Source organism: Saccopteryx leptura, chromosome 4, assembly GCF_036850995.1.
Source record: "Saccopteryx leptura isolate mSacLep1 chromosome 4, mSacLep1_pri_phased_curated, whole genome shotgun sequence".
Classification (NCBI taxonomy): Eukaryota; Metazoa; Chordata; class Mammalia; order Chiroptera; family Emballonuridae; genus Saccopteryx; species Saccopteryx leptura.
This window is the reverse complement of record NC_089506.1, coordinates 151218424-151242265: the sequence shown is the minus strand read 5'-3', so window position 1 is coordinate 151242265 and position 23842 is coordinate 151218424. Positions and strand designations below refer to the sequence as shown.

Genomic DNA, 23842 nt, shown 5'->3' with positions numbered 1-23842 from the left:
TATGATCTTTGGCTTGCTTGCTTGTTCTGATCATAATGGAATATTGAGAAAACCAAGGTGGAGTCACTCTTGTCAACTCCTGACACTGAAGGTTCCTGTGGCTCCATTTTCGCCCTAGTTATTATCATAATAAATGTGGCCACAACAGAGAAGAGCAACTAAGAAGTTCTTCTAAGGGACTTTCCACTTTTTCGAAGGCCATTTTGTCTCTCCTTTGGAGGCCCTTCCCAGATAGTTTTTCTTTTTGCAAGAGTATCGGTGCAGCGCTTTCCAAACGACATACTTCAAACAGCAGTGAGCAGAATGGAAATGAGGAGGTGCGGTGGCGCAGCTGGTGACCGGAGATAAGAGCGCAAGTCTCTGTGCTCTCTCCTGGCAGCCCCGCAGCTTCCTTATTTGCCTTGAGGTAAACAGAGAGATTGAAATGAATCCATCTCACATTTCAAACTATTTCAATATGTCATTGTACTAATGAGCAATTTTATATAATGTTTTCATTGAAAAATAGACATCATCTCACTATATATCCAACATAGAGGTGTCGTGTTTCCTCTTACGCAAATTGGGAGCTAGAAGAGTAGCATGGTATAAATAATAAGTGGATGGATTGCAAACCTATTATTAAAGTTAACAACTATTAAAAAAAAACAAATACCCATGTAACATGCAGCTCTTAGAACTTAGGACAGTGCTTCAGCTTCAAAGACAGATATAACAAGATAGTTACTCTGTGATTACATGGTACTGTAGCTTTCTTGTACTTACATGGTCAGTAGTTACAATTTAATTGCAGAGCTAGTGATGGTTATTTATGCTCAGAAAAATAAAGCGATGCTGCTTTTCTATTTACCAAAAATAAGAATCTTTTAAAAATAGCACTGATTTTAAATTGTTTTGACAACTGCAGTACCTGACATGGTTTTATCCCATTTACTGCACCCCTTTCTCTTCCTCTTCCCATTTTTCCAACTAATCTGTGAAACGGGACTAGTTTTTTGGCAGGGCTGTTTAGAGAGGAAAGGAGATGAAATCTGCCAGACTGGAGGCGGAGGGTAGGATAGCGATCTCAGGGGAACCTATTGCCATGTGCAAGAGTGTGGTAGAAAAAATAGTGAAATGATTTACAGGATATGGAGCAATATTTGCTCATGTTTTGTGATATCAAGGGAACCTTAGATACATGATTTCCATTTTCTATCCTGTCAGGTTGAGAAAGTCAGAGAGTTTGGTATCTCTCTGATGAGGTGCTGGTCAGACGGCTCAGTGGGTGTTCAGATTACATGTTTAAAATTAAGCATTTAGTGTAGTTGACATCTGCTCAATTTTAGCAACTTGTGTTTTCCAACAGTCAAAGAATAAAGAATTGTCTGTTCAAAGATAATATTGAGTGGCTTATATAATAAAACCCAGCTGCTTGTTTCCTGATATATAATCTAAATAAAAGCTCACATCTGTTTACATTATAGTGGGCCTACAAAAATAACAGATGTTTACTAGCAGAATACTTTAGAAATGACAACAAATAGAGAAACAGTTCAGGAAAATAAATGAATCACATTTAGTTTAATGAAAATTTTTGCATACACTGAAGTTATACACGTTTTGAAGAGAATTGTGAGAATAATGACCAGTTTGGATATAAACTTAAAACTTACGTTTTAAAAAATCTTACAAATAAGTATTTTCCACTTTTAGGAGAAAAAATCGATGTATCTGAACTTATTTTTATTTTCTCATTTATTGTATAAGGGTAGCTATTGGGAATATTTTTTTATATTTTGAAAAATATAAGAAATCATGTTGACCATGTTATAAGCATTCTTTCCATTGTCATGAAAAAAGTTAAGTGTAAATTAGTGTAAAAGTTAGTTACATCTTTGGGTCTTCCTGCCTGCGGATATGCGAGTCATCACATCCACCTGGGTTAGTTTTGCTTTAATTAACGTAAGAAAATCAAGCTTTAAAACTCCGTTTTTTACATTAGGAAACTTTAAAAAGCATTTTTTTAATTGGTGATTTTAGAGAGACAGAGGAAGGGGGTGAGGACATTGACTTACTGTTCCACTTAGTTGTGCACTCACTGGTTGCCTCCCGTAGGCTCCCGACTGGGGTCAAACCCACACCCTTGTCATTTAGTGATGATGCTCCACCCGAGGGAGCTGGCTGGCCAGACTTTAAAAAGCTTTCCTTATCACAGAGCACAACAAAGAAAGCATAAGGAACTATAATTTTGTTACTTCTGCATTCATTTTATGATTTTTTTCCTTAAATGGTTTTGCTACACATCTAGTCAGAAAATCAGAAGCCAGTTAAAGTCTCCTTCAGTTTGAACTCGACTCTGACATTTTGATGCCCACGTTTCACACCCAAGGATAACAACAATCTATTCATTTATAAACACCTTTTGAAAGTCAATAGATAATAACTATAAATCATTATTATAAAAAATTATCATTATACAGTGATTACAAAAGATTTTAGTAATCTAAGAAATTACTGGAAGAATAATATGTAAAGTTAAAAGAAGACTAAGAAACTATACACTTTTTTAAATTTTTTAAAATTTTTCTGAAGTTGGAAACAGGGAGGCAGTCAGACAGACTCCCACATGCGCCTGATTGGGATCCATCTGGCATGCCCACCAGGAGGCAATGCTCTGCCCATCTGGGGCGTTGCTCTGTTGCGACCAGAGCCATTCTAGCGCCTGAGGCAGAGGCCACAGAGCCATCCTCAGCGCCCCGGCCAACTTTGCTCCAATGGAGCCTTGGCTGCTGGAGGGGAAGAGAGAGACAGAGAGGAAGGAGAGGGGGAGGGGTGGAGAGGCAGATGGCACTTCTCCTGTGTGCCCTGGCTGGGAATCGAACCCGGGACTCCTGCATGCCAGGCTGACGCTCTACCACTGAGCCAACCGGCCAGGGCGAAACTATACACTTTTGGTATAAGAGAACAGATATTTTAGATGACATTTGTTTGAAAAATATAAGAAGCGGGTAAAACAAATTTTAAGTCAAAGAGGATTACTTAGAAATAAAATGGGAAATTTTACTAGTTTGACTTTTCATATAGTAACAATCAGGATAATGTTCCCATCATTTCATTATAATGTGAAATCTGAATCACTTGTAAATATCTCAATGATGCTAATACTTAAATAATTAAATTTTTATTTTAGAAGAATCCAGCCCACTATCTTAAGCTAGCATGACATGTTTAGCAACTATAAAGCCGATTGTTTAAAAGTAAAGTTTAAACTGCAGGCCTGGAATAGGTAAGTCAGGGATTTGCTAGATGAAATGCTTGCAGTCTAGGTTTGCATTAGAATATCTAGTCTTGTGATTGAAATAAAACATATGTTCCTCTGTCGGTAAGGATGTTTTACATCTTGTCAAAAATCTTCCTTGGTCATCTAGTGTGTCAAACTCTCCAGCTATTTCCTTTCAGCCTGAACTAATTAGGCTCATAGGAAGCAAACTGACATACTGGAAGATGTGATTCTACTGGCTAATGTGTGGTGGTTTTGCCAGGGGGAAAGATGCTCCTTCTCGCTCCAGATGTGGCATTATTTCTTCTGGGGTCTTCATCATGATCTCTGGACCATTCTGCCCCCTAAGTTAGCCCAGAAGATTCTCGCAGAAGTTCTGGAGAAATCTTTGGGCCTCCTGGCCTGCAGATACGCTCGGGCCCATCCCAGTTACAAGAGAGCGCCACAGATAAGGTAACTGATGTTGTGAAAACCATTGCCTTTCAAGAAAACCTTTTCATTATTTAATATAAAACAGAATATAATTCTGGATCTCATGACATGACTCCTTGGATACTTAACATGTTTCTAACGTCTGAAAGGAAATCGTATTTAATTTTCTTGATATATTTAAGTAGAAATGTGGAACTTGAATCAAATAAATTTGCTCTTTTTTCCTCTTAAAATTGTATAAAGAGCCCACTTTTTTCTAAAAATGATTGAAGAGTTATCTAGGAGATATATTGATATATATCTTATTTTTAACCTTTATATATATGAGGGTTAATAAATAAGATGAAGAGAAAATTAAGGTACTAAAATGAAGAAAAAAGGCAGTGTTATGATAGAGCAGTCAATTTGAGATTCTAAGCAACAGGGGATTTTAGTTTCTTATGTTATTTTTCTGAAAGCCTTTAAGTGGTGTAATCTTTATTAAGGAAACTCCTTTGGCTAGTCTTTCTTCTCCTTAATATAGTCTAATTATTTCTTTCCTCCTTTCCTTAAAATTTTATTATTTGTTTTTCATTATGTATTACTAAAAGCCAGTTCAACAAAATGTGAAATCATGGAAAATAGGGGCCACATTCACTGGGTATTAAACTAAAGACTGAATTATAGTCCAAACCTACAGGTTATTACAAAAATGTGCTTACATGATAACAACAGTCTATATGAAGAGCAAGCTTTGTTTTATAAATATTCTGAAATAATATATACTTTTTTTTTTTAAGAGAAACCTACTGATCTCAGAGCGCCTCCACTCCCACCCTCTCAGGGGCAGTAGGAGTAATTTCCTGATCATGCTCTTGCAAAGCAGACTGCATTTGAAGGGCATTTAGGTCCTGCTACAGTGTTTCATAAATATGGTCTTTTGCACCGGCTGTTTTAAATTACTGGCCAAGCTTTCTTTCAAAAATTGAACTCTGAATAATAGATGAGAAAAAATTTTGAGAGCAAAGAACATCTTCATTCTTTTTATTTATGTGGTGTAAATCACTTTGCCTATGAGGTGGCAGGTCATTATGAGATGTTTATGAAACTAGATTTATTGTTAGCTCATGAAATAAGTAGTATATTTAGTTAAGTAACTGTACTATAGAGACATTTTGGTTTTATTTTCTGGGTGATTACATAGTGTCATGCAGAGCTAGAGATATTTCTTTAGTTTTTCTATATAAAATAAATATTTTTATTTATATGTTTAATCCTAAACTACCATTTGGGTAGAAATCAATTATGGACTTGTGTTTGTGTGCGTGTGAGTATACATATATTTTGGATTTGTAATTGTTTAATCAGCAATTAGATTAAGTAGATGCAGCCTGACCAGGAGGTGGTGCAGTGGTAGAGCGTCAGCCTGGGATACTGAGGACCCAGGTTCAAAGCTCCAAGGTCACCGGTTTGAGCGCAGGCTCATCTAGCTTGAGCACAAAGGTCACTGGCTTGAGTCCAAGGTCACTGGCTTGAGCAAGGGGTCACTCGCTCTGCTGGAGCCGCCCCTCCCCCCCAGTCAAGTCGCATATGAGAAAGCAGTGAACAACTACGGTGCCACAAAAAAAAATTGAAGAAAAAAAAATAGAGTAAGTGGATGCAAACTACAATTAAACCTTCCTAAAGGTGATTATTGATGCTTTCAGTATTCTAGTAGCCTCCAACTACCAAATAACCACAACCACCATATATATGATTTATATATAATATGTTATATACTATTAATATATGTATAAAGGTATTATATGTTATAAAATGAAACCAAAATATCGTTTAAAAAATCCTTGTACTTATTTTTCTTTTCATCACTTCAACGTTTACATCTTCTATTTCTTCAACACTGAATTATAAAAGAAAAAAGAGGAAATTAACTGAGGTTTGTAAAATTTAATTGTATACCAAGAAAAAAAAATCATTGAATAGACCTTTGGGTCCCTATTAAATCTCAATAACTATAGAAACAAAGAGATTAACTGAGGTCAGTAAAATTTAATCTTTTACCAAAATAATCTTTAAACAGAACTTTCGGTCCCTATTAAAACTCAGAGATAGAGCCTGACCAGATGGTGGTTCAGTGAAGTGTGTCAGACTGGGACACGGAGGACCCAAGTTCAAAACCCTGAGGTTGCCCTGTGCACGGCTCATCTGGCTTGAGCATGGGCTCACCAGCTTGAGTACGGGGTCCCTGGGTTGAGTGTGACATCATAGACATGATCCCATGATCGCTGGCTTAAGCCCAAAGGTCGCTGGGGTCACTTACTCTGCTGTAGCCCTTCAGTCAAGGCACATATGAGAAAGCAATCAATGAACAACGAAGGTGCTGCAATGAAGAATTGATATTTCTCATCTCTGTCCTTCCTGTCTCTCTGTCCCTCTCTCTGACTTTCTCTGCCTCTGTAAAACAAAAACAAAAACAAATACTCTCAGAGATAGAAAGAGTGAGTGAATTCATAAATAACATAAGTAAGATAACAATTTTCTAAAAATTAATTATTGGAAATTTCTGAAACTATAGGCTTCTATGTTAGTGCTTCTGGTGTCATTTTTTCTCAACCTCCAACTTGCTTGAAGCACATGTGACCAGCTTGTAACTGTCTTCTGACAGCATGTACTTAGGTGAGGAAAATTGTTCTGCTATGAAATTTTTTATCTAATAAATGTGGAAAATAGCATATTTTCTTTTAATCTGGCTTTTCTATTACTAAATGTAATTTCAAGTAAAATCTCTTGAATTTCTTGGATAGTATCCCAGTAATAGAAAATAAACATATGTATATATAATTTTTTTTTAAATCCAGTGAGAGGAGGAGAGATAGAGAGACTCCTGCATGTACTCTGACAGGGATCCACCCACCAAGCCCACTAGGGGGCAATGCTTTGCCTGTCTGGGGTGCTGCTCCATTGCTTAGCAACCAAGCTCTTCTTAGTGCCTGAGGCAGAAGCCATGAAGCATCCTTAACCCAGACCCAACTTGCTACAATTGAGCCATGGCTGTAGGAGGATAAGAGAAAAAGAGAGAGCAAAAGGGGGAGGGGTGGAGAAGCAGATGGTCGCTTCTCCTGTGTGCCCTGACTGGAAATCGAACCCGGGACATCCACATGCCAGGCTGATGCTCTACCACTGTCTACCACTGAGCCAATTGGCCAGGGCCTATACATACATATTTAAAAAGCCCTCCTAAAACACTTCACTGTTATACACCTCACAGTCCCTAAAGATAATGAAATTATGGTTTGTCTAACACCTGGAAACTCAAAACCTAATTTTGATGCTTTCTGTCTTTGGTCTTTGAAGCTCTGGTATCTAACCATATATTTATATTTCTGTATGTTTAATACTGTACAAGAAATAAAGATGATAGTGTATATATCAAGTAGAAATGCAATTTTGTTTAACATATTTTTTTCTTTCTTATAGACTTGATGTCACAACAATTTTAATATGCACTGAGAACATGTTATGGTCAGTTTGTACATCTGTACAGAAACTTTTGAATCCTCATGAGTATATAGATGATAAAATTTTTAAAATTCATATCCATTGTAATAATCTATTGACAACATTAGCCATTTTGGCTTCACCATTAACTGAATTATATCAGTAAGTATCAAGTGTATTTTCTTTGTAGCTATTATGATATATAAATATGATTTAACAAAATTATTTTCATACTATTTACTGAATTGTGTAAAGTAGTATGTAGAAATTTTTTGAAATGTGTTTTTGATATTGTGAATTGGGCCATTTTACAAAACTAACAGTAACAGGGGTTTCTTCATTCTCAAAGCAATTTAGTCCTAATACTGTGTGATATCTCACTTGATCAATCCTATTCAGTAGATAGGACTCCAATGCAATCAGGACCATTTTGAGCTTCATTATTTGAATTATTTAAATGATCAAATTATATTAATGAGGCCCTGGCCGGTTGGCTCAGCGGTAGAGCGTCGGCCTAGCGTGCGGAGGACCCGGGTTCGATTCCCGGCCAGGGCACACAGGAGAAGCGCCCATTTGCTTCTCCACCCCTCCGCCGCGCTTTCCTCTCTGTCTCTCTCTTCCCCTCCCGCAGCCAAGGCTCCATTGGAGCAAAGATGGCCCGGGCGCTGGGGATGGCTCTGTGGCCTCTGCCTCAGGCGCTAGAGTGGCTCTGGTCGCAACATGGCGACGCCCAGGATGGGCAGAGCATCGCCCCCTGGTGGGCAGAGCGTCGCCCCTGGTGGGTGTGCCGGGTGGATCCCGGTTGGGCGCATGTGGGAGTCTGTCTGACTGTCTCTCCCTGTTTCCAGCTTCAGAAAAAAAAAAAAAAATTATATTAATGAGCAGGTTATTTCAGTCAAAGCTTGAAACTCTATGAAAAATAAAATAAAATCTAATGGCTTTTGTTTTTTAAAATATTTTTTCAATTTTATGTGAAGTGATGTGCTCTAATAAAAAATTAAAATTGAAAAATGGTTCTAAAATATGTGCAATCTGGAAGAGACCTAATGGTTCCACATGTCAGAATCTACCATAGATTTGCATTCTTAGTGTTAGGCTCTCGTGTCTGAACTAATAATGGGAAGTGCAAATAGAACTAAGCAATTACATCCTTAAAATGTTGGTGTAATTTACTTAGCTAAATAAATAAGATTTAGGGAAAGATTCAGATTTGTAATATAGAAAGGTTGGAGATCTTATAATAAAATAGTAATATAATTTTTCTTAAACCCTCCTTCAAAATAGTCACTTCATCTTGAAAGACTATAATTGAATATTATTATTTCTTGGATAGTAAAAATTATACATACAGTATTTCTATTTTGTATAATAAACTAGGTAAAAAGTTATTTCCTTTTTAATACTCTGGTAAGAGCAATATATAAATCTTGATTTTCAGAAAATTTTGAGACTTTTGTGTTAGAAATTATAAGAGTAATTAAAAACTGATTCTAATTTCTTTATAATTTTCACTCACTGTTCACCAACTTTCAACTAACCCATTGTTTATAGATCATTTCTTCTACATTGAAAAACAGTTTTAGAAATAGAGAATTCCTAGAGAAAGGTAGAGAAATGGTGAGATAAATACTAGAAGTTTAGGATTAAGTACATAATGATTCATAATCATAAAAAGCTCAAGGTCTGAAGCCCATAGTAAATCCTAGTGAACTACATTGATTTACCATAGAAGAAAAAATTGTTGTGCTTTTTTAGTTCAATAGGTCATTTCATCTAAGAGTAAGGCCCTGTGAAAATCAGGAACAAAGTTGACAAATTTCATGGATTGGTCATGGTGAGCAATATTGAATTTCATGGTTTGTCACAGATAAATAGAAAAATATTAACCCCCAATGCATTTGTAAAACAAATAAATTATTATCAAGGATTGCATATTTTAATAATAGCAATACAACATACATTCATTATTGTTAACCTATGGCATTTCAAACAATTGTGCAAGTAAGTGCTCAGATCTCTGTGATTTGTACATTAGATATTGCACTGTAACCTCATTCAACAAATTTAAATTGCTAATTTCAACCAGGATTATAGAACATTTTACACCATACACTGCCTCTGGTTTTTCTCAATATAAAACAGAAAACTATAATTAATTGCTTTGAAGCATGAACAAAAATCTTGATATATTTTAATTTCCTTTTTAATAGTTCTTACTCTGTAAAAATTTTTACAAATTTTGTACATTCATGTTAATTTAAATTTTATAATTGTTTTCCAAGAGTACAAATCTAATCTTGGAAATATAGTTTGCTTTTGCTTTGTCTTGGCAAAGAAATCCACAGTACAGTGTGTTCTCACCAATTGGGGGAGGGGAATGTACATGCATTATAAGAACCTTATGGACTTATTTTGTCATATTATTAGTATTTTTTAAAAAGACCTTATTCTATCTCACCTTAAAAATTTAAACTGCGCGTTTTGAGTAATTAGTGAAAAGTAACAATCAGATGTTGATAGCATTGATATTTTTATAAACCACACCTGACATTTGTCACTCTCTGTGATGTGCCTTTTTAGAAGACGATGGCCTTTATTTCAGCTAGTTCTGACACAGGAACTGAATGTGTTTCCTCTCAGAGCTTAGTGTAGCACCACTAAATCCCAGGGCAGGAATACATGGTTTTAAAATCTTTTCAGGAAGAATAAAACTGTTTGCAAAAATGTGTGTTCTTTTTTAACTTTCCTTTGTAGATTTCTTTTAGAATGTTGAAAAAGGAATACTTTAGGTTTTCCCACTAGGGAAAGAGACCTGCTGAAACATAAAATATTTGCCATGTATTTCCAAAGTGCTTATCATTTGTAGTACTTTGTAAAGGCGTTAAACTGCACATTCAGAAGTGTTAGTCAACCGGCATTCACACACACACACCCAGACAGTAGTTTCATATTACATTTTGCTTGCACAGAATGTTAGTTTTAATTTTTACATAGCAAATTAAACATTCATTCTTAGAATATTAAGTAAATGCAATTTAGTCTCAATTCAACAAATGTTGTTGCCTTTCTTGCCCCTATGATTAGGCACAAGGGATACAACAGTGAGCAAGAGAAAATATCTGTCCTTAATAATTTAGTAAAGTCATAAAAATTTTAATGATAAATTTAAAAATGTTTTGATGTATCATATAAAATTCCTAAAGTGGAAATTCTTTGAAAATCGACTGTCTTCAGTGTTTTAACATTTAATAGCATGGAAGCATATGCAACATACCAGGCAAAGGCTGAAGTCCTCAGAAATAGATCAGAATGTGGATCACTAGGCCAAGAGCAGCAGACCTATGTTGGGGTTCCCTTGGTGTCTGACACTCATATGGCATCTGAATCACTAAATTCCAGAGTGTTTCAAGGCTGTGTTTGTTAGTTTCAAACTCATGCTAGGCCTTATGAGGTTACAGTCTTTTTAGTCTATTTATTTTTTTTAAAAAAGGCTATTTCACTGTCCCTCACAAAACAGAACATGTTGTTCTAAAACTTCATTTTATACCTTTAGCACAGTGGTCCCTCTGTTACATCTGTCTAAGACTCATTTTTTTTTTTTTTTTTTTTTTCATTTTTCTGAAGCTGGAAACAGGGAGAGACAGTCAGACAGACTCCCGCATGCGCCCGACCGGGATCCACCTGGCACACCCACCATGTGGCGACGCTCTGCCCACCAGGGGGCGATGCTCTGCCCATCCTGGGCATCGCCATGTTGCGACCAGAGCCACTCTAGCGCCTGAGGCAGAGGCCACAGAGCCATCCCCAGCGCCCGGGCCATCTTTGCTCCAATGGAGCCTCGGCTGCGGGAGGGGAAGAGAGAGACAGAGAGGAAAGCGCGGCGGAGGGGTGGAGAAGCAAATGGGCGCTTCTCCTGTGTGCCCTGACCGGAAATCGAACCCGGGTCCTCCGCACGCTAGGCCGACGCTCTAAAGACTCATTTTTGATGCTTGTCTCTGTCACGTGATACATTTATCTGGTCACGTGATACATTTATCCGTCCCACCCTAAAGTCCGGTCCATGAAAATAATTTCTGACATTAAAGCAGTCCCTGGCCCAAAAAAGTTTGGGGACCACTGCTTTAGAATGTCTGGCAAACTTTGGGGAAAATCAGTTAGGTAGTTCCTCAAAATGGTAAGCATAGAGTATGCATAAGTAAAATCTTGAACATATGGTCGTATGACCCAGCAATTTTACTTTAAGTTTATATCTAAAAGAAATGAAAACATATGTCCATACAAAGATTTGTGCACAAACATTCCTAGCAACATTTTTCATTGCAGCACAAAGTGGAGAGAACCCAGATGAATGGTTAACAGAGTGTGGCATATTCGCAGTCGGTTATTATTTAGCAATAAAAAGAAATGAAGTCTTGATAGATGCTACAACAAGAGTGAACCTCAAAAAACAAACTTAGTGGAAAAAACAAGATATAAGAGCATACAAATTGTATGATTCCATTTACTAGAAATGTCCAGAACAGGCAAATCCATAGACGTAGGAAGTGGGTGAGTGGTTTCCCAGGGGCTGCGAGAAAGTAAGAATGGTTATACCGTCTGATGGACACAGGTTTTTTCTGAGGCTAAGGAAATGTTTTTAAGTAGACAGAGGTGACGGTTTCACAACTCTTAATATTTCAAAATTCATTTAGTTGTACACTTAAAATGGGTAGATTTTGTGGAACATGAATTGTATCTCTCTAATATATAATAAATAATCTGCTAAAAATGAATAATGACTGAGTGAAATAGGAATAGAAAACTAGCAGGATGCAAAATGATCCAGAAAGTGAAGTTTTTTGTCTTAGCCATTTTGTTTAGATTAAACGATTCCCTTTGTACCTCTTCCCTCTAAACATTATTTTAAGGGGAAATTTCTATTTAAAGAAACCAAAAACTAAAAATAAATAACTGCATGTGTGGGCCTACTAGGGTGAAAACATTGGTGAAAGTCTAGTAATTAGCTTTTAGAGGACCTGTGCTCTGAACCTTTGACTGCCTGGTTTCTGCTCTACTCTCGTGGGTAAAGTCATGTTCTGTCTCTCCACCACATGTTCAGTTCTCAGCGTGCCCTTGGCTTTCGCTGTGTACCACACAACACTGCTCTTTTCACAGGACTCCCAAAATGTACCTTCCTTTCTATAATCAGGTCTGCCAATAACTTTTATTCATACTTTTATTTTAACAAGTATTTACTATGGTTATAGTTATAGGCCAAGCATTGTGCCAGTCCTTTTCTAACTTTAAATCATCATTTTCTAACCTCAATGAGTTATTTTTATTATGACAAACACAAGCCAGGTGGGCAAGAGAAATGTGGGGAACCATATTTTACTCCAAGTGTACCTTGATTTCTCTCACTTAATGAAATTTAGGCAACTATTTATAGCACTGGTTTATGCAAGTGAAGCGGTGATTTAAGGGTGATAAATGGTGATGGAGGAGACTTGACTTGGGGTGTTAAATACGTGATACAGTGTACAGATGGTGTGTGGTAGAATTGAGCCCCTGAAGCCTGTATAATTTTTTAAAATATTTTATTTATTGATTTTTAGAGAGAGGGGCGAGAGAGAGAGAGAGAGAGAGAGAGAGAGAGAGAGAGAAGGGGGAGGAGGAGGAGCAGGAAGCATCAACTCCCATATGTGCCTTGACCAGGCAAGCCCAGGGTTTCGAACCTGCAACCTCAGTGTTCCAGGTCGACGCTTTATCCCACTGCGCCACCACAGGTCAGGCAAGCCTGTATAATTTTGTTAACTAGTGTAACCCCAATAAATTCAATAGAAAGGACACAAAATTTACAAAAAATAGAAACTTATATCAAAACAAATAAAATTTAAGAATGAGGCCCTGGCCGGTTGGCTCAGCGGTGGAGCGTCGGCCTGGCGTGCGGGGGACCCGGGTTCGATTCCCGGCCAGGGCACACAGGAGAAGTGCCCATTTGCTTCTCCACCCCCCCTCCTCCCTCTCTGTCTCTCTCTTCCCCTCCCAAAGCCAAGGCTCCATTGGAGCAAAGATGGCCCGGGCGCTGGGGATGGCTCCTTGGCCTCTGCCCCAGGCGCTAGAGTGTCTCTGATCGCGGCAGAGCGACGCCCCCTGGTGGGCAGAGCTTCGCCCCTAGGGGGAGTGCCGGGTGGATCCCCGTCGGGCGCATGCTGGAGTCTGTCTGATTGTCTCTCCCCCTTTCCAGCTTCAGAAAAATACAAAAAAAAAAAATTTTAAGAATGAACAAAAAAAATGGTAAAGTAGGTTGAATTTGGTTTTCTCTACATATTCATCCTTAGTTGTCTGTGATTTTAAAGCATTCAGAGAAGTTCACATATCCTCAGTTATCTCAAATATTCCAGGGCCCTCTAATAGTTCAGTTTCAAACTGATTCTACTTCTTGGTATTTTTATTTAGTGAGCACCTTTAATGGCTCAGGCACTATGGTAGGCACAGATGATCAAGATATCCAGCCTGTCCCTTGGACTCCCTTGTTTCCATCTTGGAGGTTTATTTCATTAGCATCATGTATGGAGACCCAGTTCTTCTGGGAGGGCAGCCAAAGCAGGGTAGCACAAGAGAAGCATAAAAACCAGCCAGTTCTTTAGCTTATCACTTGCTCTCACTTTTTGTGCACATTGGATTTATTTCATTCTAGCAGCTGGCTACATAAACCCAAGGAATTAATCAGATTTGTTAATGCAAAAAGGAAGGAAGATATAGCATAATTGTAGATCAGAGAACCAAGAAACTGAATCTGGGGTAGAGTCCTCGAGTGGTGCGGTGTGATGAGCCCAGAGAGGCAGCATGATATTAATGAGAGGGGTGGGCTTTGGGTTAGTTGATGTTAGAAGAAAGGCAAAAGCAAGGTAATTTCTCCAAATTCATTTTTATTCCTTAACAAAGCCACCTTCACAATATGCTAATGTGGGAATGTGAATAAATGTATTCTGCTCCAAACTATAGACAATTACTTATTTTTAAAGGAGTATTTAAGTTTGCTATATCAAAATTCTTTTATGTTTGGTGGAAAATATAATTCTTGGCTCCTACAATTATATCTTACTCTACACTATGAATTATTTAGAGTGTGCTCTCTTTTAACTGTATACCAAAACATCATTAGAGGTTACCTAATAGCTAGCTCATCATTTTATTCCCCCATTGAGGCTTGTGTGCCAATTTTCACCCTGTTATACTCTCCAGAATAATGAAACTAATTTGAGATCTTGCTGTGGAATTAAATGCTCATACATATCCCACCCCCTCTGAGACTATAAACATCTGCCATAACATTTCTTATACCCAAATAACCTCACTATTACCAGGACACCTGGAAAACCATCGGTGGCGTACAAGAGGTTTGGTGCCAGCAGAAATGTTCTGGAAAGTATTGCATTGCCAGTGGTTTGTAGTCTAAGAGATTTGGGCACAAGTACCATTCCATTATTATTTAGATCCTGCATTATTTTTTCTAATCTTAAGGCTAAAACTGTGACTAAGCAACCACTTAGACTTTTAGCAATTTCATGTCAGTTTTGAGATGGTCATAGACCTTCTTCAGGAGTATTTGCAACTATTGTCATACTGATAATGCCATACATATGTTGAACCCTTATTATATACAAGGTACTTGGCTAAATAATTTATACATATTATCATAATCATCATACAGAGCCTGTGAGGTGATCATTATTATTATTCTCATTTTACTAGTGAGAATACCGAAGGTAAATAGATTGAAAAACACATCTAATTACACATCTAATAAAAGGCACGGTCAAGATCCAACCCCAGGCTCTCTGGCTGCAGAGCTTTTGCATGTGCCCATGTACTGCCTCTAAGTACTCTTTAGTGACTACCTAACATGACAGAGAGAGCATTCCAGGAAAAGTATTTATTCTTAGAGAAATTAGATGGTTCCCAGATAACTGGGCACTCAGGAATTTATGCAACGGGCTCAAAGAAGTGGGCAGAAAAGTAAGAAGAGGCTATCCTAGTCTCCAGTTCCTCCTGCTCTCTCACCAAGTCCCCCATCTCATCACCTTGTTTTCCCCAACTCTGTCACTGCTTTCCTTCTAGACCCCTTGAGAATCTCCTCTCATATTATGCTCAAACCCACCTCCTCCTAGCACCTGGCTCTTGTAGTTTTTCCTCTGCTCCGTCTCTTTCTTGGCCTCTTTAGCCTGACACTGGAACACTGCTAGTGACAATCACTCAACTGTCCTTTTATATCTTTTGACAATCCCACCTTGTCCATTCTCTGAGTAGCTTCCTCTTCCATTCTCTGTTTGGCCAAACCCTCCACCACCTCCATCCCACTATTTATTAGGCGATGGCCTTGCTCCTGCACGTACTTCTCTGAGAAAACACCATTGTGAATGCACTTAACTTCTCATCTCCATTCTTAGTAATGGTGCCTACTCATTACTATATCCTTTGGTAAGATGATCAGTATATCTCTTTCCCCAACAAAGGTTTTTCATTTGAGCTTTTGACCACAGTTAGGTCCTACCCCACCATGTTAGAATATTCTTTCTATCTTCTGGTTCTTCCCCCATCTTCTCTTGTATTAAAATTTATTCCTTCTTTACTACTGTTTTTCCCTCCTGAAATGTAGTGTGTGCTCATTGTCTCCACTTTTACATGACCATTCACTCAATACACTCATCTTTTAGACTCTCAGTATAATTGCATCACTGCACTTTTCTCTCACCTTGCTAAACAGACAGTGTGGGCCAGTCGTGTACGCATGCCCAAACACTAACTCCAATACTTGTTTCTCTGTCTTGATTCTCTCAGCAGCTGTTGACACTATTACCATTTCTCTTCCTTTGGCTGCTGTAACATCTCTGTCTCCTGGCCCTTTGATTCTTCAATTATTTCTTCTTGCTTTCATTTGTGCTATTTTTTCTTACCTCCCCCGTTTAAAATTGGTGTTTTAAGGGTTTTTTCCTTGACCGCCTTTTCATTTTATACTCTTCCTATGGGTGAATTCACCCATTCCTATGGCTTCACCATTATGCTAATGACTTCCACATCAATACCTTCAACCCAGATATCTCTTATATATTCTAGATTAATAAACCCAAATTCCTATTGTATGCCTTTTTTTGGATGTACTTTAACTGTCAGCAACTCCCTCAACATATCTAAAACTTATGTAAAATGCCTGCAAATCATCTTCTGCATCTTCTTTACCCTTACTCCTTTCCCTCTGTCTTTCCCAAGCACATGTCATTAGTAGATGACTATTACTTTAATTTAGTTTTACATTTTCCTCCTGTTGTCTCTTCTGTTTCTTACCCTAGGACCTTGTTCTTTTCTGCCTAGCCTATCATCTTTATTATCTCCCTTCCTCCAGGCTTGATCCTCTTCAGTCTATTCTCCTCATCAGTGCTCAAGTGGTTTTTCTAAAATGTGAAGTTGGTGGTATTACTCCCACGCTGTAAACTCTTCAGTGAATCCTCACTGCTGGTACAGAGTCCAGACTCCCTACAAACGTATATCCTGGTATCCTGATCACCTTTTCTGCTTACCTCTCTAGTTCACACCATGGGAGACATGGAATGGCTATATGACAGCCTGATTTTGAAATCTATTTGAAGATTTTGTTCTGTTTTGAATATTAGTGAGAAAAAAATGACTTTCAAACAGGAGGTGATATATTAAAAGTCAAGAAAATGTCTAAGTATATTTAATTAAAAGGTGTTTTATTTGGCGAGACAATTAGGAGAGAGGTCAAAATTAGAAAATGCAAAGATATAAAAAGGATGTGAAATGAAAAGACAGGGACAGTTTTCAAAATAGAATTCTGTTCTACATATTATCTAAAAATGCTATTGCTCCTGTACTTTATATAGAGAGAAATAGTACCATTTCAAACAATTCCATTTCTAAAATGGCCCCATTGTCACTCGTAACTCCATGTAGGAAAATAGTCTCCTGTTATTATAAAATTTTTATTAACCAAGATATCTACCAAAGATTTTATGTAACAAACGCTTTCTTTATTACATCAAGATTTATTGTTGAATTTGGGCCAGTCTAGAAAACATGTTATAGTTACTTCTCCAAAGCTAGTTGCAGACCAGATATTCTCGCCAAATTGTTTTAATTTTAAAATCATAGTCATGTATTTTACAGTTAAATTCTTCTTTACAAGCTCTCTATAAACCTATAAGAGAATACATAATTAATTATAAATTATCATTAATTGTTTTCTTTTTATAAATCACTTTAAAGACAAAATAGTGGTAATTTTATGCTAAACATTTTTACTTTAATGAAGCAAATATGTCAAAAGATTGACACTTATTAGAACCAGGTCAAGGAGGGAGAATTAAGTGGTATACATTTATTTTTGAAAAATTTTATAATATGAGATTTTTAAAAATTTAAATGATAATAGTCTTATTGTAACCTTCCCACATATAAAGATTGTTATATAGAAGCCTCTGAGTCATCTAATAACAAAAATCCCAGTTATGTGGGATTTATCTTAGTACAATACATAAAATAACATTACCTTTGAATACTAAGTAAGAATGAAAAGTGTTGATGGTTTTCATAGTTAATGTTTCCTATATATTCTGAAACAATTATTTTCATTTCCTAGGACTTTTCAGCATGGCATTGACGATTCTGCTTCAGATTCCGTAAAACCATTGTTCAAGCAACCATTACATTGGCTTTCTTGCCTGTCACATTTCTATCCTTCTTTACTCAGGTGAGGACCTCTAAATCGATATTATCTATTATTCTATAATTCTTTTTAAAGTTGAATAGAATTTTTATCCATCCATCTCACAAAAAGAACTTACAACATTTTATAATACATAGGTAAGTAAAGAGTATTGTTTATCACTTTTTTAGTTCATTAATCTAAGATATAAGCCTCATAAAATTATTCTACTTATAGCTTTACTGACATAAGTGGAAAATATTAATTTTTCAAATTTACTTCTATTTTAGCTAATTGCCTGGTCATTTAAAAATTCATCCTTCTTCACTCATGAGTGGGGATTTGGCAGTTCTCCAACTAATTATCAAAAAGGACAGAAAAACTGATTAATTCATGTAACTAACTTAGTGCCTTAGTGAAAGTTAAGGGAGGAATAACTTTTAAAATTATGAATACAGTAATTCACTTTTACTATTTAATTAACAGTATTAAAATATTAAAGTCATTTAAAGCATGAAATATACTTCCAGAGTAATCTGATGACATTTTGTGGCATTATGTGAAAAGTCAGTTTGATTCTTTGCTAAATGTATTTTAGAAAGTATCTTTCCTTGGTGTCTATGAGTAACTATATTATATATTTAGCTGAAGGAGATATTGTTAATCCCTATACATTCTTAATTCATCTTGGCAATATACTACCAGTGATTTCACTATCTAAATTGACTGTCTCTCTCAAGAAACAAGAGTCCTATCCATAAGTAGAGCGTTGTCAGAAGCTCATACAGAAAGTCTCTATAGACATAGCAAACATATATGATTTACTTATTATGTGCCTATCCTCAGATAGGTAATGGGGACTCCAACATCAATGAGACATAGACCCTACCTTCAAAGACCCCATTGTATTGTTGTTAATTCACTTATATGTAAAATTTTTTCAACATCTCTGATTAATTCCTTATGAATGATTTCTAGAAGTGGAATACTCTCAATACTCTGTCCCCTTGCATGTAAATGTACACTTATATCATTGAGAACTAAAAAGTCAACTTTTTCATACTCATTATTGGAAAAGTAACAACTGGATCTTTTATAGTATGAGTTAAATAAACAACCTGCCCATTTTGATGAGTTTCCAGACTTCTAAATATATTTGTTCTATATGTTATTTTTACATTTGCTTTACTCTATTTCCATTACCTGCTTTTATCTTTTTTTTTTTTTTTTTTTACAGGGACAGAGAGAGAGTAAGAGAGAGGGATAGATAGGGACAGACAGACAGGAACGGAGAGAGATGAGAAGCATCAATCATCAGTTTCTCATTGTGACACCTTAGTTGTTCATTGATTGCTTTCTCATATGTGCCTTGACCGTGGGCCTTCAGCAGACCGAGTGACCCCTTGCTCAGGGACCTTAGGTCCGAGCTGGCGAGCTTTTTTTGCTCAACCCAGATGAGCTTGTGCTCAAGCTGCCGACCTCGGGGTCTTGAACCTGGGTCTTCCGCATCCCAGTCCGACACTCTATCCACTGCGCCACCACCTGGTCAGGCTACCTGCTTTTATTTTAATCTATAACCATTGGAGTTATGCTCCTTTTAGGTATTGCTCTGTAAGACTTCTGTCTTTAGGCTTAACCCCCTTTAGTACAGCAAGAGACCTGGAAAGGCAGTGGAAAAATGGGTTTCTAGCTTTCAAAAAGCTACTTCTTATAATTTCTTTCTTTTTTCTCTACCTTACACAAACATAAATGTAGTAAGACTTTCTGCTCTGTATAGTAACTGATTTCCATCGTTATCCTAACAGAAAGATTAAAGCATAGGGTAGAAATGCATAGTAGAAATGAAATTTGATACAAGCTTTCTAGAGGGCAGTATATTAAGCTGTATCAAAAACATTAAAAATATTCATGCTCCTTTATCCAGCAATTTTATTTCCAGGAATCAATCATAACAAATTAATCAGAACTGTTGACAAAGTTTCATATGTAAGGATGTTCATGGAAGCCTTGTTTGTGAAAGAAAAAAATGAAAATAAATATCCCATGGTATGGAATTGGATAAATCAATTATGGGATAGTCATATGATTGGCTAATGTGGAGTTATTAAAGAGGTTGATTTAAAAAATATTAAATGACAAATAATTGTGATTTATAGTTAAGGGGAAACTGTAGGTTAGTAATTATGACATCATCAAAATTGGCCCAGGTTTTAGAGTGCATTGTATAGTAGACATGCCAAGTGCTGTGTGTGTGTGTGTGTGTGTGTGTGTGTGTGTGTGTGTGTGATCTCAAACCTCACATGGGTCTGTGAGGTAAGTACTCAAGCACTGTTTTGTGGAGAGTGAAGTAGTAAGAGAGCATAGTTGGGAGGCAGACTTGGAACCTAGGTTTGTCCCTTTCAAAGTCCAAGCTCCTGACAACTACACTTCCACCTTTCAAAGGGAGAGCAGTTCAGCGGCATGTTAACAGGTGTGCATAAAAAATAAGATTGTTAGGTACCCGTACATATAGTCTTTTCTTTCTTTCTTTTTTTTTTTTAGAGAGAGAGAGAGAGAGAGGCACAAACAGACAGGAAGGGAGAGAGATGAGAAGCATCAACTTGTATTTGTGTCACTTTAGTTGCTCATTGATTGCTTCACATATATGCCTTGACTGGAGGGGCTCCAGCCCAGCCAGCGAGCCCTTGCTTAACCCAGTGACCTTGGACTCAAACCAGCAACCATGTGCTCATGTCTGTGATCCTGTGTTCAAGCTGGATGAGCCTGTGCTCAAAGCAGCAACCTCAGGGTTTCGGACGTGGGTCCTCAGCATCTCTGGTTGATGCTCTCTGTCCACTGCACCACTCCTTGGGCAGGCTACAGTCGTTTTTATGATGCTCCTTTGTGTGGCCTCCGTTATACTAATGTATAGTGTTTGTCTCCACGGGAGGGATCTAGCATGTTGATTCCCCAAACTTGCAGGACAAGACAAGCTCTATTTCCCAGAGGATAAACAGTTATTGGAGGGTGGGATACATTTCAGAAGTATTGAGACATCCTAAATTGCATAGAGCATTAAAAATGTATTTATAAAAACAAACATTGAAAAGGTACATACTAGAGAATTTATAGTTTTTATCTTTGTATGATAGGGTGGCAAACAATTTTAATTTTTCTCTATGTAGTTCTTTATATTTCCCAAATTTCTTACAACAGGACAATTTTATTTTATTTTATTTTATTTTATTTTATTTTATTTTATTTTATTAAGATAACAACTTTTTAGCCTGACCTGTGGTGGTGCAGCGGGTAAAGTGTTGACCTGGAACGCTGAGGTCGCTGGTTTGAAACCCTGGGCTTGCCTGGTCAAGGCACATATGGGAGCTGATGCTTTCTGCTCCTCCCCCCTTCTCTATCTTCTTCTCTCTGTCTCCTCTCTCTAAAATGAATAAATAAAATCCAAAAATAAATAATAAAAACAAACAAACAAAAATGATAACTTTTTAAAATTTAAAAGAAATCTTATTTTATTGCTCTTTTGCGTGGCTCACTTTCTAACGTCTGTACAGATGCTTTCTAGCTCTGCATTCTAGCTCTGAGCACTTGCCTTACCCAAACTTTATATGTCCAGCTGCCCATATTTCTTGAATGACCCACTGTATTACTAGAAACCCAATATAATGTCTTCAACTGATCTTTCCTCCTACTCTTCCTCTGTCTTCCATGCATGGTATCTTTTCCTAGGAGTATCATTATTCTTCATTCAACACTTTGAGGACAGAAACTTGAGTACAGTTTCCATGTTGAGCTGCTTCCTGGCCTGTTCATGACCTAGAGTGTCATCCTCTTCAGCTGACTCTTCCTCCAAAGTTCTCTTCGAGCCATCCTTTCTTTCCAACCCATTACAACCTTCGTCCATTTGACTGTTATTTACCATTTTTAAGATACTGTTTTTATTCTATTAGTCTCAAGCTCAAGAAGCTATAGTTGCTTCTGTTTCACTCACATTGCCTATTCCTGGCTTATCTCCTGCAACGTGTAACAGTTTTCTCTGCTCCAGCTGCCAGGCTCCCTGCTAGTCTTTAGATACTGTTATTTCATACCTTTAACTTTTATTTGTTGGTTATTATTGAATCCAGCCCTTATATACACATAGTTTTTCTCCCAGAATGTCCTGTCTCTCATTGCAACGTATAGTATGAGCCTCCCTATGCTGAGTACAATACTTTCTAACAATTATTGTCTAGCAGGTCTACATAATTTGCTTAGAAAGACATGGTCCATGCGACTTATGATCCAACATGTTCAGAACAGTGATATAGTCAGAGGAACCCAGAACAACAATAAAAATAGTTTCTAAATAATTCAAGTCATTGATTGGCATTTGTTAGACATTGCAGTGGGAACTCCTAGACCACCATCATATGACCCTAAAAATCCCCACCTTTCCATCCGTCTCTCTCACCTTAGCAACTACACTGGACTGTTCAGGAAAATAGCTGGGTCAGATGAAGATGAGCTAAAAATATGTTGGGCGTTTCTTTTTTGAAAGGGAGAGGCTTAGAGGAGAGTTTTCTGGAGTATTCAGTATTATGGAGCATCTTTGTAATTTTTTCATCTATTTGCTTATTTCTACCTGTGCATTGTTTCAGAAAGGATTTCCATCAGCTTTTAACAGTATTAAATATATTAAGCTAACAAATTAAAAGTAGATGAGAAGAAAGAAATAGAGCAAGAAGGAGATGAAATTACGACTTAAAATAAAAGTTACAAATGCAAAAACAGTTGTATGGGCCATATTTTTGTCCATAGGATTACAGGAGAAAACTATGAAGTATAGAAATTGGTAAGAACAGAAATTTCATGTTCTCCCAGAACCCCTGGAGCAGAATTTAACAGACTTTGCTTTAGGGAAAGTAAACGTATTTTCAAAGCAGTAGGTAAAATGTACTGTATTCATTATCCCTAGCAATAATATAGGCTAACAATGTGAGTTGATTTAGAAAGGATAATCAGTTTCATATAGATTAAACTAAGGCATGTGGAGAATATATTAATCTCAAGGTTAATCCTGTGGCACTATACTGTGCTTTTGTGTAAGTGTTCTAGACAGAATACTATCTTAGTCAATTATACTGAGATGCATATAATGTTTTTTATTATTTTCCATACTTTCATCTTGCTTATTTTTAAATATTTCCAAATATCTTTCAGGTCTCTTCTAGCTAAGTAGGTCATAACTGCACACTGAATCCAATGAGCATAATCAGTGTGAGTAAACAGTCCATTCATTTTACCATGCTCATTTTCCTTTATGATAACAACATGATTTTTTGACTCGTGGCCAGTCCAGTTTGAACTGTAGATATTTATTTCTACTATGCTTTTGTTTCTATATGCCTTTACTAAATGTAATCCTGTTTTAGATTTATATACATTTTTTCTTTCCTTAAATATATTAAGCTTTCTTTGACTTCATTATATTGTATGCTATATGGGTCTTTTCTTTTATTCATTTCACCAAATTGTGTGTGTTTATTATTTCAATAAATGCATTTAAAATATTTTGTCCAGGTAAGGCATTGTGCTATGTATTAATGGGAAGAGGAAAGTTAGACAATGAAGTTTGAGACAAAGATCTTTTCCTTAAAAAGCTACATTTTGGTGAGGAATACAATCTTAGTAACCTTAACAGCATGCAATCCCATTGTCTACTTCCTCTATCTTGAGACACACTCTTCTGAGGTATTCTGACTATTTTTCTCTTCATTTCCTATTTCTGTTTCCCTGTCTTCTTGGCTGGTTCATCTGCTTTGACCTGGCTGTTAAATATGGAACATCTTTAGAGTTCTATCAAAGAGTTTTTTCAAGGTGAAGTCATACACACTCCTGGCTTCATGTACTTCCTATGTGACTCAAATTCATATCTGATTTTAAGCTCTCCTAGAACTACAGACTCATATATCCATGGGTGCCAACCATACAGA

General features: G+C 36.9%; 1 protein-coding gene across 1 annotated transcript in view; it reads left to right on the top strand.

Moving 5' to 3' along the window:
- Nucleotides 1–23842, top strand: part of KIAA0825 (KIAA0825 ortholog) — a 525573-nt gene that overhangs the window by 153818 nt on the left and 347913 nt on the right. Inside the window, exons 11-13 of the mRNA XM_066381842.1 lie at nt 3525–3715; nt 7151–7333; nt 17811–17921. Of these exons, the coding sequence (XP_066237939.1) occupies nt 3525–3715; nt 7151–7333; nt 17811–17921 (485 nt within the window). The remainder of the gene's footprint in view (nt 1–3524; nt 3716–7150; nt 7334–17810; nt 17922–23842) is intronic.